The sequence below is a fragment of the Calonectris borealis genome, chromosome 21 (assembly GCF_964195595.1).
Source record: "Calonectris borealis chromosome 21, bCalBor7.hap1.2, whole genome shotgun sequence".
Taxonomy (NCBI): domain Eukaryota; kingdom Metazoa; phylum Chordata; class Aves; order Procellariiformes; family Procellariidae; genus Calonectris; species Calonectris borealis.
In genome coordinates this window covers 10,918,307-10,932,393 of record NC_134332.1, presented here as the reverse complement: position 1 = coordinate 10,932,393, position 14,087 = coordinate 10,918,307, and the positions used below count along the sequence as shown (strand labels likewise).

The following is a 14,087-nucleotide window of genomic DNA, read 5'->3' as shown; positions in this document are numbered from 1 at the left end:
GAGCAACAACTGATGTGTAACATCAAACATGTCAAATGACAGAATTTCAAGACAGTCCATATGTTGCCAAAGTGAAATTCAAGTTATGAAATACAACAGATTTGGAGAAGCACTTTCCAAACTATTTCCTTGATTCCCATTAAATTTAAATATAACATAAACATATGTTATAAAACACTCAACGAATCAACACACTCCAGCAAAACTAGAACTGGAGGACAGATACCACACTGTGAGATTCCAAGCTCAAACTGCACCAAAATGAGAATTAGTTTGCAGAGGCATATACTGCTCTCTAGACTTTCTACACCCGAGCAGGCAGGTAACCTTCCAGGTGAGGGAGGGAGAGAAGGCAAGCAAACAGATATACAGAAAAATCTCACATGGCTATCTAACTACATCCATGTGTTTAAGCAGCTTCCACTGTACAAGCTAGTCCCATCCAAACATTTTTTCAAGTGAGACTGGTGACAGCTCATAAATTACAGCACTGTAAACTGTAAAAACTAAACCTACATATAATTCACACAGTTACAGAAAGTTAAACTGACCAGTCCATTCGTGGCTTATACATAAAATCCCCAAAAGCCACCCAGGTCTTAAATCAAAGAAATTACAATTTTTCTGCAGTTAAAATGATTAAGAGGACTGATAGACAAAGCCAGGCAAAAAACTGAACTTATGTCATATCGATCACATTATCTTCTTAACAATAAACTGGTATTTAATAATGTTTGCTAACAGTCTAACAGATATGTGGATGATAATTTTACACAGACTGGGACTCCTTGTTGCCTTTCTCCAGCCTACAGTGTTCCAACAGTAATCTAGAGACTAGCAATGCATGCATTTAAACCAGTATATATTGCAGAGGACCTAGTACCATAATATCCTCCTTCACTTTGCCTTCTCTAAACAAAATCAACTATAATAAAAATAATATTTATATAATAGTTACATTTTTATTTATATACATCATGTCTATAGACTTATATATCATATACTTACAGAGCATTTATTATACTTTTATAATATATAAATATATATAAATATTTATACAAAATACTTGTTATATACAAAATAATCAAATTTTTTGTAAAGGCCTATAAACCTGCTTTGCCTTAATCTCAGATCAGAATAAGTACAACAGTAATTCCAATGAATACAGCCAAGAACTGTAAGGCTGTAGACTAAAAGCCACACACTACTAGATTCTTCCAAACTATTTTGAAACGAGAAAATTGTGACTCAGCAGTTATGCAATATGAACCAAATATTATTTAGCAATCACATACCAATGCATATTTAATTGCTATACAAATCTAATTACAGGATTCTAAAAAACTAGCATGAAACTACCTGAACTCTGATTTTTATGATTTTCAATCCTCTTATGTTAAAAGCTCAACGATCATTACTTCCAAATACTTGGTTTTGGTTAAGAAGGAAAGCCCTTTAACACATATTAAAGTTGATGCCAGCATTAGCACAGAAGCACTTCATATCCTCTTAGAGCTGCCAAAACATTTTCAATGGGAGTCAGGTGGCTTAATTATCTTTGAGCCCTTGGAAGAATTACAAAAAAATTCAAGTTGAAAGAAACTTTCTCACAGCAGCAGATGCATAGAGCTCATCTGTTAAAGATGTTTGTACAAGTCTAGGAGAGGGAGGGAAAAGGGATCACATTTCATTTTACCACAGCCTTTCCCTTCTTACGAATGTGTCCATTTCTAATGTCCTACCAAATTAGCGCAATATATTAGTGCAGAACCAAACTGGAAATAACAGTACTTATTCAAATAAGTACTAAGTAATTACAGAAAATAAAAAATAATGTTGAATTGTTATAACCTTAATTTAAAGAGAATCCTGGCTAAGAGGTCACATCATCTAAAGTGCCTGACTTACTCTAATCTCTTCTGTCCGGCTCCTTAGATTTAGTATTCTATTCAGGTCTTTGATTTGCTGTACACCCCTCGCCCTGCTCCTCAGTAACATGAGGAAGCAGAAGGCAACAACTAAAGCAGGAGTCAAAATGTAGCATATTTGAGCTCAATCTGATGTTGTGCCTGTCATCCCCCTTTGTGAAAAAAAATACAGAATTTTGCAATAATCAGCATCACTTTTTTAGAACTGCTCAGGCTACTTCAAGATGAATAAAAGATCCTTCATGAAAGGAGGACAGGTGTTGCATTAGCAACTTGCCTGTCAAGAAACACTCTTCTTGTAAATTGGCATTTTCTAGGAAAAAAACCAGACGAGCTCATGTACTTCCTTCTTGGCAAGCTCTGGAGCCATCTTCCCTTAGATAAGGGAGGAAAGGCATCTTCGCTATCCAAGTACAAACCTCCCATATTCTTAAGCTACAGTTACTAAGATATGACAGCTGCAGGAAAAATTGGCTGTGAACTACATCAGAATTACAAAGAGGAATGGAAGTGATCTATGCAAAATAAAGACAAAAGCAGCGCTGCATTTTCTTTATACTACTTAGTTTAGGTTTTTCTTTAACAAAATCCCAGTGAAACTCACAGATAAGTAAAATACTCATTTTAAGAGACAACCACCTAAAGACACAGCGTAAATGAATTTCTATGCAGTATTTAAGCATGCACTCAAAAATGAAAATACTTAAAACACCCTCTGAAGAAATTAGAAAACACAAAGTTAGAGAATAAGGGGTGTTGTGGAGATGAAAGAGGACTAAATCCATACTAATCTCATCTCAGCTGGCTTCTGGAAATAACAAAAACTCCAAGCAGAAGGAGGAAACAGACTGAGAATGTTCAGAATTGTAATTTTCAGAATGTGATTTTGCCACTTACCATTTGGACAGTAGCTCTCCCCACGTCTCAAGAATTTTTTCTGCACACTCTTTGGAAACATCTCCAGAACCACTTAAGAGTGGTTCATCATTGTCTGACAACAGAACAGAGGAGATGCTATGAGATCAGCCGTTACTCTACCTTTGCAGATTTAAACGTTGCTCTCCTAACTGTATCAGTGTGTGGCAAGAAGCATTCCTCCTCATTTGTGGATGCAGCGCTTGTGCGCTCAACAAGAGAAGACAGAAGTGGACTCTTCTCGGAGGCACGCAGTGATGTGACAAGAGACAGAAGACGAGTAGCAACACATGAAATTCTGGTTAAAAATCAGGAAAAAAATTTACCATGAGGGAGGCCAAACTGATACAAGGGCCCAAGGAGGTTGTGGAAACTTCACCATTGGAGATGGTCAAAATGCAACAGGACAAGGCCTTGAACAATCTATCTGGCTGGATTCATACTGAGTGGGAGGCAGGATTACAGACCTCCAGAGGCCCCTTCCCACTGAAGTAATTCTGTTGTTCTACCCCAAACTTTTGGAAGACTACAAAAGTTCTCAGAAAGCACAACTTTCTATATGTGAAAAGCTACAACACTATAAAAGCAAAAAAGTCAATAAATCAACGTGGTTCCACTGAGCAGCTGCAGACTTGGCACGTTGTTGCAGATCCATGAAAGTCCACGAGGTATTTTACTTTAACTGTTTTATACTTTTACTTTGAAAGCTAGTACTTTTTGGTAACTTCCTTGGCTTAAATTAAAGAGTTTTTTGAATGAAACGCATTCAAAAATGCAGTGGAGGGGGAGGATTAGCATAATCACAGTAACTCTTTTTGAAACCAATACTGATGTACTCCCAGATATTTTTAAACACTCACAGCAAGTATCATATACAAAAACTACATTTCACTGATACAGTAGTCAACATTGTTTTTGCATTATTGAGGAAATACATTCTTTTTCATTAAATCTATGCTTTCTCAACTGACACCTGAACTTGTCAGCAAACTCTTGCAATGATTTGTATATATGTCTATAAACATATATATATAAAAATATATACAAGTTCCTGGTCTAGAAAACAATACCACTGTGATTTAGCATAGTGGTTAGAGGTTGCTAATGAATAACACTTTGTAAAGCAGTTAATTTTCAAACCAACCTTCCCCTCCTCCCCGCTCCCCCCCCAAAAGGGAAACTAAAGCATGGAAGTGTAACAATTCACACAAGGCCATATAGAAGGCCAGCAGAAAAAGGGAAAAAGCAGAAACTCAAGTCATCTACATTTCAGCTCAGAGCGGTAAGGCCAGATGTTTATATACTCAGAACTAGTCCATATTTTGGTTTAAGAGAATTTTTAAAAAGCAGAAAAAAGATCTTGAAGGTGCATCAAGTTTCAAGCTGGGCAGGTCCTGGTATAGTTTTATGTATTACAGATGTCTATACTCGCCTCCTCACTAAAACATGCTGCTTGGTTATATTTTCAAATAATACCAGCTTCTCATTTTTACTCTCAAGTCTGTTGACAGCTGCTTAGGGAGGGGTAGAAGCTGCATGATAATCCCAAATTTTTAGCAGCCTCTTTTCACATTGTTCCAAATGTATCACACTGGAGGCTTCATGAGGCCTGGGCTGAGAGAAACATAGACACAGAAGTGTCAGACAAGGGAGAGGCTGATCCAGGAATGCAGGGGTACTGGTTATCAAATACTCACAGCGTTAAAGCAAGGAAAAAAAAATCAGTAGGCCAGATTCTGACTGGAAAGGATTCAACATGTTTCATAACTATGTTATTTACCGACTGCCCTTTCTTACGAAGTATACAAAGCCTACAATCCTCTTCTTACCTTCCTCTTCATCATCCTCTGGAGGAGAAGGAATCATCGAGCCCTGTGACCCAGACTGGGGCAGACGAAGAGAGGGGCTTGCTGTAGTTTTTCTTCTCTCCCTTTCTGATTCACTTTCTAGGCACACAACTTCATATAACGTGTCTGAGTTATTCTTTCTGTCCTTTTGCTTTATCTAGGAAACAAGAAGTTTCATTTTACTAAGAAAAGCTATACGAATATCCAGATTACTGCATAAGGCTCTACCTTCTCTTTTTGAAATAGGAGAGCTGAGAAACAATTTTCATTACATTCTACAGTGAGGAATGTTCAATCCTTGCAGCACAGTTAATGCATCATGCAGGCCTGCAAGTGTTTCTATCCTTAATGCCCTAGAACAAGCTGTACGCATACTGCACTCAAAAGGTATAAATATCTGTTACATATAGAGCAGAAGTGTCATTCGGGTCTGCCATGCATAGGTAGCTCATCTTTTCAACCATAAATAAACTGGACACAAACGCACATATTTTTAAAGCTGTAAATGCATGCATCCAACAAACAATCTAAGAGAGGAAGGTTCCTTAATATGAAGCAACTCTGCCTTTATTTAAAGATTAGCAGAAAATTAAAAGCAAAATCTTTAAAATTATGTCTAATTCCTCTCTCTAACTTTCTGGGGATACTGATGGCGGCAAAAAGAGTTTTAATAAAAATTGTTCATATTTATCTTCCCACCATAGCAATTGTCTTTAGCAATGCTTCCAAGTCATATATCCATGTATACATTGCTGCAGGAACACAAATTGTTGAGTCCCAAAATCTATTATGTGGCCCTATTTTCTCCTTGATTTTCAATGCTTTGATACCTTCCTTTCCTTTAAAGGAAGATTTTCCTTTGTGACGTGGTTCTAAAATTTTAATACAGTCTAAGGATTTAGAACTTTTTTTCATAAATGAATAAAAATAGAGAGTAGAAAAGGGAAGGTGAAGAAAAGAAGAAAACAAGATTTATAATTATACTCTACACTAAGCTCCCAGTGCTCAATTTTATCCTTCAGAATACTAAAAATGAAGAGAAATGTATCAAAACTAAAAATGACTAAATCACTAAATGTAATCTGAGCAAATAAAATCCCTCTGCTTTCACCATTTCCGAATAAAGAAACACTGCCAAAGTAAGATAAGCCAATTCTACACAGCTGTATTTTTAATAGGCTAATCATGACTCCATAGAAACAGGTTTCCCTTCCAGGCTTATCAGGCAGTACATTCTATATTTTTTGCTTCCACTATGAATTTTGATAATCTTCCATTAGTAAACACTGAAAGTTGGATAACCTGACAGTGCTTGTGGAAAAAAGAGAATTAGCTAAGATAAGTCACAATGCCTGTGAATTTGGTAAGACAAAAGATACAGAATTAGCTAAGTAAGATAAGCTTCCTTTAAACTGCCAAACAGAAAAGGCACCTTTTGGCGGTTGCAGAATATTTATAGCCCAACAGCCTTAACTGTTCAAAATCTCCATGCTCCACCTCAAAAATATCCTAAATAAAAAGACTGATCTCATCCATGAAGAATTTTTTCGACCTTAAATTTTGAAGGAAATTTTGAAGGAAAGTTTCCAAAATGTTTATTCATATTTTATATAAAAAACAGGACATACACAAAAAAGAATCCTTAGTGAATCTCACCTTTGTTACTACCAAGATGCCATTATTTGCTAGCACTTTAAGACAAGTGCAAAAAGAGCTAAGAAAAGCCTCTCATTTCATTCAAAACCTCTCTAAAGAAGAACACTTAACAAGAAATCAGGACTCCAACCTTGCTTTTTTGGGCTGTGCCCAGAATTATTAAACCTTGAGAGAGCACATACATTCACATTGTTATTTACTTCTATATATTTTCATTTCTTTAAACAGGACTGTCATTTCAGAACAATAATTCCTAAAGCAGAAGAATGGCAGCTACGTCAAGTACATCATCTCTTTAGCGACTTGGACCGTCAACTTTCCAGCCTTATTTTGAGACTTTGTTATTGCTTTGTACTGTTATTATGAATATCCTGGACAGAAATAATCCTTTCCTTTTTAGTAGATAGGGTAAAAAAGTAAGTTGGAAAAAACAGTAAAAGTTTTTAACAAGTTCTAGGGATTTTTTGTTGTTGCTTGGATTTTTTTTCCCCAGGGAAAACTTGGGGTATGTGTGAAATCTCTGCTTCCAACCATGTACAAGGGAGAAAATAGACTTTCACAAAACATACTTTTTTTCCTAATTTCAGGTGAATATTTACTCATCTAAAAAAAAATTAAAATGTTGGATTTCTATGATAAAATCAATTTAGTGACATATCAGATAGCATGTCACCTGGATTATATTAAAGCCTTTTTTTCTCTTAACCCTTAATTTTACATACTTACCCTACTGTACACTTACGCAAGCAACTCTCAGCATAGCCCTGGTTTGCAGAGAAATCCTCTGTTCCTTTTATTTCTGTGGTTTGGCTGGAAAATCCATAAGCCTCTATGTAACTTCACAGCCTCATCAAAGCTGTCAAAATTTGCTTTGAAATGAGGACATCCAGCTTTTTATGGGAACTTTAGATAGCCAGCAACAATTAGCTTAATGAAGAATAGCTTTTCTAAAATTGAAGAGCATTTATTGTACCTTTGATTCAGAAGCAAGATGTTGAAATATGAACATTATATTAGTCAAGGTTTTACCAATCATAGGGAGAAACAACCACAGGGAAATTCTGATCTGCGAACAGGCACTAATAACTACAATTCATCTTTACCTCCAATGCGTTTCTATTTATTCAGCATTATACCATAAACCTACCTCTTAAGTCTCAAAACAATATAACTGACCATACCACAATTATATTTGAAAATCAACCTTGCCAAATCCCAAATTAACTGTAGATTTTATTTATTTATTTTTAAAAGTGTTACCTGTTTCAATTTTAGGAAAAAATTTTCAGTAGAACTACGTTTGCTGAAGGGCCAGAACAATCTCTCATTAGGTGAACAAACTCTGACTTTAGTCTCCAGAATAAATCGAACAGGTTCCTGAACCTCAGTTATCACCAAATCCACAGCGGTAGTCATGAACAATACTTTATCTAGAGAGAAAAAACAAAGCGATATTATTAAAAGAAATATTTCAAACAAAATATTCCATAACCTCTTTCCTAGTAACATGAAAGAACAAAAAACTTTTTTGCAGAATTCAATTTTTTCCCTAATTTAACATCTCAAAAACCTAGACGTTTCAAAACAGGAAAATAAGATGACTACGCACTATTCACTAGAGAGTAAGGAAAACTAAGTCTTCAAGCCAAGAAAATTATCTTGTTAAAGAGAATAAAAATTTTGCTTTTTCAAATCCCACTGAAATGTATCAACAAAAATCTTCATGAAACATCATAAAGGATCTGTATACTTAAATCCACAGTGCAGATCTCTTGCCATCTACCCTAATTACATTCTAGTTGTTTTTTGTTTTTAGAAGTTATTTAGACAACACTTAAATCCCACCATATTAAAGGTAGCATTTAAGACCACCTCAGCTGTAAGATTCAGAAAAACGACTATACAGTATGATGCTCCAAAAGGAGGCAACTGGACTCAGTGACCTATGAGATCTCTTCTGGTACTAAACGATAAATTGTGTCCTTTAGGTAGGATGGCATTCAATCTAGCAGCAGATTGTACCCAGGTGTACCCAGCAGCTGACTTCTATGACTTTGCCCAGTCAATTCCCATTAACTTCCCCAACCTTTGGCATGCAACTGTGACAATAGATTGAAAAGATGATAATTCAGCTGACATCTTAAAAGAAGTAGTGACAGATCTGCTTCAGGACTCCAGAGAGCCATGCAGCATCAGCTATTTTTTACTTTCGTTTTCACAGGTACAGGAATCCTTCTTTTTTAATTATAAACTTGGATTCAGAAAAATCAGAACTGACCACAGAAATTAAGCAAAGAAGAAATCTGCAATAGCCATTTAGTGCAATTCTCAATGGGATTCTTAAGAAGCTCTAACGGTGCACAAAGTGTCTGCATCCTGTCCCCACACCTATACAGTCTCCTACTGGGATACAGTTATTCTTACAAGGTTTTATTACTGAACACCGGAGTTTTCTTCTAGCCTTCTATCTTGTTTAGATTTTTATGCTACATCTGGCATCCTACTTTCTGAGAATATATCCCATACTATGAAGAAAGTCTTTTTGCGGGATTCATCTTAAAAGAAAAGAGAATTGATCCGATGCCCACTACGTAAGTCATTCGCCCTGGCTAGGGATAACATCTGGCAAAGTTCATACCTTTTGGTGTTTCTTCATTTACAAACTGGAAGTGTGGAGATTTTTGATTCCAGCTCCCAGTGATCACGTATGATTTCCCATCAGAACTTTTACCCATGGACTCCTGGAAACAAGGTAAGTTTATGTATTTTTATTTAAATTAAAGAAATCTCTATATTATGGAGTCTCAGCCCCATAAAGCAGCTACTGCACTGGCAAGAGAAGGACAAGCATCCTGTGTCCATGTGACACAGTTCTGTAACAGAGATCATCTCTGAAGAAAAGAATAGCGTTCCCATGCAATCTTTGGTGTCCTTGCTGATAATACAAAAAGCCCAACCAATACTAATTGTTATATATGTATGTGGTATAAATGTCTGTCTAGTGAGAACTAGCTCATTTTGGAGGTGGCTATTTAACAGCAACTTTCGGCTCACAGAGGTGTAGGTGAGATCACAGCCAAGTACTTGGAAAGACAGGGCTCCAAGCTGCAAAGACTTTGTTTTTTTGTTGCCGCTTGAAAAAAAAAAACACCAAAACCAAAAACCAGAAAAAACAAACCAAAAAAAGAAACATCTTTTCAAGCTGCTTTTAAGTTCTTCTGGAAAATCCAAGGCAATCCAGTCGTTCTGGCCTCATTTTACATCATTCAGTCTCTGAATGACAGCTGCCTGAGTGGTAAAGCATTTAAACATATAAGGCTTTAAGCACAAACTGAGGGGATGTAGTTCATTGCCTCTAATACAAGAAAACAAATTAAATCAGAACACTCTCTTACAAGCTGCTGAACTTGTACCTTTGGCAGATGTTTCACATTAACACACCTTCTACTTCACTATGAAGTTTTAATACACCAGATGTGTTTTATGTTATCCTAAGAAGCTATTTTATAAAATAAATTTTACTCTAAAACATCTTGAGATCCAGCTTTATCCAGCATATAAAACACATGTTATTCAGCTAATAATAACCAAGTCAATATTTTATCTTCAGTGTTCAGCATGTCTGTCTTTTCACCAGCCTTATTTTCTGGGCAATCCAAAGCCTGGTAAAAAGCAAAATTATTCATGTAGTATTGGACCTTTCTGGGTCCTCGCTACTGTAACAAGCATGCACTTTATAAATACTAGCAAGTTTGTTTTCACAACACACTTGTGAAGTCAGATGATCTCTATCATCATTTTATAGATGGAAAAGTGAGTCTCAAAAATAAAGCGCCCACTAATTCTCAGTGTTATATTTGAAGCCACTTAGGCGTCAATTTTTACATTCAGCACTTCCAAAAATAAGGTTCCATGTTTCTTATTTCAGGCCCCGGAGAACAGTCACAACGGCTGCAAAATTGGGCAACTCCCTTGACCAAGCATCAGGTCATATTCTAACTCTGTAGCAGAGGCAGGGATTCAACCCAGTCACCCAGAGCCTCACCCCCAATAGCGTAAGCTACAGCATCAATCCCCGTCAACAAGTGTGCATTAGCGTCTAAATCTTTTCTGTCTATGCTGAGATCACGCACGATCCTACTCAAAATTATTACTGAATTTTGTTAATAAAAGATCCTTACCAAATCTAAAAGGTGCATGTCACCACTCCGAACATCTTTCCCACGGCTAAGGAGAAGGCCAAAACACCTGCAAAGCCAGGCAAAAAATTAGACTTACTCATAAACAAACCATTAACATTCATTATCTAAACATTCGCTGTCATACATCACAAGCAGTCCATGAATCCAATAACAAACCTTGACATTTGAAAGCAGCATCAAGCATGTCAAGCCAGTATTAAAAATGTCGAGCAAGATTTCATAAGCAGATTTACAATATGATTTTACCCTGCCTACGGTAGCCTGGAAAGTTGTTAAATTATCTTTATTTGCAAGAACAGTGTAAAACAAACACTGCTAGCAAGGGTTCACTAACCCGCAGGACAACTTGACCTGCATTATTCTTCCCTTTTTTAAATTTTTTTTGTTTTTGGAGACATATTTGCGTAGAATTTACCCTTTGATACAGAGAAGAATCAGATGAAGTGCAAGAACCTGTCTTTTATGGATTAATTTTGCAAAGACTTTTGGCCCACACAGGTATATTCCACTTCATCCTCTGGTTTACCACACTGACCTGCATTTCATTTCAGACAACAAAGGCTGGCAGAAGCTGTGTCTTTTCTTTGTAGCATGAGCAGCTCTAAACTCAGTCAGTAGTCAAAAACCGCTAGTTTATTTCTAAGCAGGGAAGGATTTGAAGTGTGAGCTCTCCCCTTCCCTAGACAGACGCTTCATATTCTAGAATTCCAGACTGTGCAAATTCAAAGCGTACGTACAACAATATTCTCAGATGCAACAAAGATGAAAGGAAAGCAAACTGAAAAACTGATTATAGCCTCAGTATTGAATACAAACTGGCCACTGAAAATAAAAGCACTATGTTTTTTAAAAAAGATTTTGAAATGGGTATTTAGAGGGGATGCAACCACTGATTTCACAACCAGCTCTGTGCAAGATTTGACTGTGCCTGTATTGTGCCCCCTGCCACACACGCGCTGAACAAACCAATCTGATCTTCCGCACAATCCCACTCAAGAGAGAGGTGTGATGTTACATTACACAAAAGGAGTATTCATAGAACAATTACTAACCTGCTGCCTCAGAGGAAAGAACACAAAACATCAAACAGATAAAGATTTTTTTTAAAAATCGATGAAATTACCTCTCAATAGCAAGTTCTTTATTAGTTGTCTGTTGTACGTAAATCACTATCTTCTTATCAATTCCTTGGCGGAGTTTAAAGCATTGCCTGTCCTTGTCTTTAGGAACCGCACTGTTATTTACCAGGAAAAGAAAAAAAACTCAGAGCGTCATTTATCTGTATTCCTTGCATGTATCAAAAACAGCATCAGACACTTGGTGAAGCCAGCTTCTTACACAAAAGCACTCAAGACCTTTCTTCCTTGCACGCTGCAATCAGTAACATGAAAGAAATGGCAACATAATTAGGCGATTATTTTATCATCATTAGGTGAAAACCAAGGACACTTAGTTTTCAAAATAAAAAATGTGGTTTTATACTGCGTGGCTTAGTGGTGTGAGACTTCCAGCAGCATTTCAAGAAAGTTTCTAAGTATTGATTCCCCATGTAAAACCAAGTATTATCTGTTAAGCAATTACTTATAAGAAACTGCGTATCGCTTTCTTTCACAAAGGAGGTGAGGGCTGGGGCACATGATAAGCTAACAAGCTAAGAGAGTGCACCAAGCTTTAGACTGTCTCCCTTATTTTTTCTTTAAAGAGCACTTTCTCCTAAATGCTGCAAAAAGAGGGGATAGTGTGCTGTAGTGGAAAAACCTAAAATTACACTTCAATGCTAATACACATGCTTAAGTTTTAGCATCAATATTCCCTGTTGAGCAGCACAGTTGCACTAAATATTGGACAAATTGAGACTTTTGGGTTTTGACTTTCTTTTTAAGACAACCACATGTTCACTTTTCCCTTGAGTATAAAAATAATCCTTATTTTATTTCAGACTTTCAAACTATGCATTGTTACCCCCAGGAGTTGCAAAATGGACTGTGGAGTATTGCCCATAGTTTAACACCTTCAATAAAATTTGGGTTTATTTTCTGACAGCAGGTGCTTACCCAGGCCAGGGAATGGCAGGCTGCCTTTAACTGTCAGCAGGAGTTTTGTCTCTGGGGCCAAGACAGTGGATTTACATACTTAGAGCCAGATCATGCAGTCAGACCTCATTTCCCTGGCATGACAGAGTCACTACTAGTGACTCTGGGCGACAAGCGAAGGTAGATGAGCCGAGACAGGTTCAGGTACATTAAAGATTGAGATCAGAGACTGAGTATGTGGAAAGTGTTCTCTCAACTTCCAGGTCAGCATGGGTCTGCGCGCGAAGGGTCATACGAGGATTAGTGTCAAACTGATAAAGCTTGCTATTTGAACTAAAACCTGTACTGTATGCCCAATGTAGGTAGGATTCTGCTTAGCTGGAGGCAAAAATCCACTTTTCTTCACCTTGTATAGAGTAGGTACATAGCTTTTAAACAAATGCCCTATTCCCCCCCTAATGCAACCGTATTTTTGTGGCTGAAGAGATCTTTAGATACATCTCCATAGCAAAGGCTGAAGTTCAGTCTACAGTCCATGCTGACATACCCAAGCTGGCTAGGATTGAAACAGCTCTTAGCAGCACAACTTATGGAAACCACGTAAGCATCAAATCCCAGGCTGGCTTACACTGCCTGCACTGCTGTGGCCACGGTGACATTAGGACCAAACCAGCAAGACTGAACTTCACCTGGCTGTGTGCTGCAGCCGTGCTTCCACCTGCCATGCACCCCAGTGGCCGCTGCTGCATCCAAGCCCAAGAACCGTCAGTATCTTTCAGGTTCAGGCCCTGAGCTAAATCGTTTTTCAGCTTCAACACTTGAGCAGTCCTTTGGAGTGCTGAATAAATACTGGATTATTAAATGGGAGCTCGATGTAAATCCAAGAGGAGAAACATCTCTGAAGCTGTGGCCAGGAGCCAATGTGCTCAACAAGTCAGAGTATTTGGCAGACATGCTGTACTGAAATAAAGATACTTCAGCAATTACAGAACACTATAAATGGTTACATAAAACATCTAAGGGCACTGTGTATAGGCTAAGCAGAAAAAAACCTGTTTAGCATAAACTAAAAAAGGTCTTTTTAGAAAATAAGGTTATCCACCATCAGACTTAACATGAAAACAGCATTAGCCGATACAATGTGAAAAGTGGCTCTAATAGTCACACCCTATACCACCACTTGCTAGTAACAGCTGGTTCAGGAAAGAAAAATGAGGAAAAATTAAATTAAATTTTGAGAACTCAGTCAGAAAACAGAACCAGTTAGAAACAGAGGCAAGCTTTGTTCATAAAGCTTTTTTGATACTGGTAAAGAAACACTACTTTACAGATCAGAACAGGTGAGTATTTTAAGGAAACAGATCATGGCAAAATCAAGGAGAACTAATATTGATGATCTTTGATAACAAATTTGAATTCTGCCTTCTTTTCTGCTTTCAATAACTGACACAGAGATCAATCCTAAGAAATCACAGGGAAATGGGTACAGACGAAGGATTTATCCTT

General features: G+C 37.2%; 1 protein-coding gene across 6 annotated transcripts in view; it reads right to left on the bottom strand.

Annotated features, from left to right (window-relative positions):
* RABGAP1 (RAB GTPase activating protein 1) overlaps nt 1-14,087 on the bottom strand; it is a 75,288-nt gene that overhangs the window by 44,397 nt on the left and 16,804 nt on the right. For 5 of the 6 annotated variants that reach the window (XM_075170835.1, XM_075170838.1, XM_075170837.1 and 2 more), the window contains 6 exons: nt 11,672-11,782; nt 10,528-10,594; nt 8,985-9,087; nt 7,607-7,776; nt 4,673-4,847; nt 2,826-2,919 (listed from right to left, as the gene is read on the bottom strand). In XM_075170835.1, the coding sequence (XP_075026936.1) occupies nt 2,826-2,919; nt 4,673-4,847; nt 7,607-7,776; nt 8,985-9,087; nt 10,528-10,594; nt 11,672-11,782 (720 nt within the window). Of the gene's footprint in view, nt 1-2,825; nt 2,920-4,672; nt 4,848-7,088; nt 7,157-7,606; nt 7,777-8,984; nt 9,088-10,527; nt 10,595-11,671; nt 11,783-14,087 lie in introns of those variants that run through there. The other variant, XM_075170841.1, reaches the window with a different exon arrangement.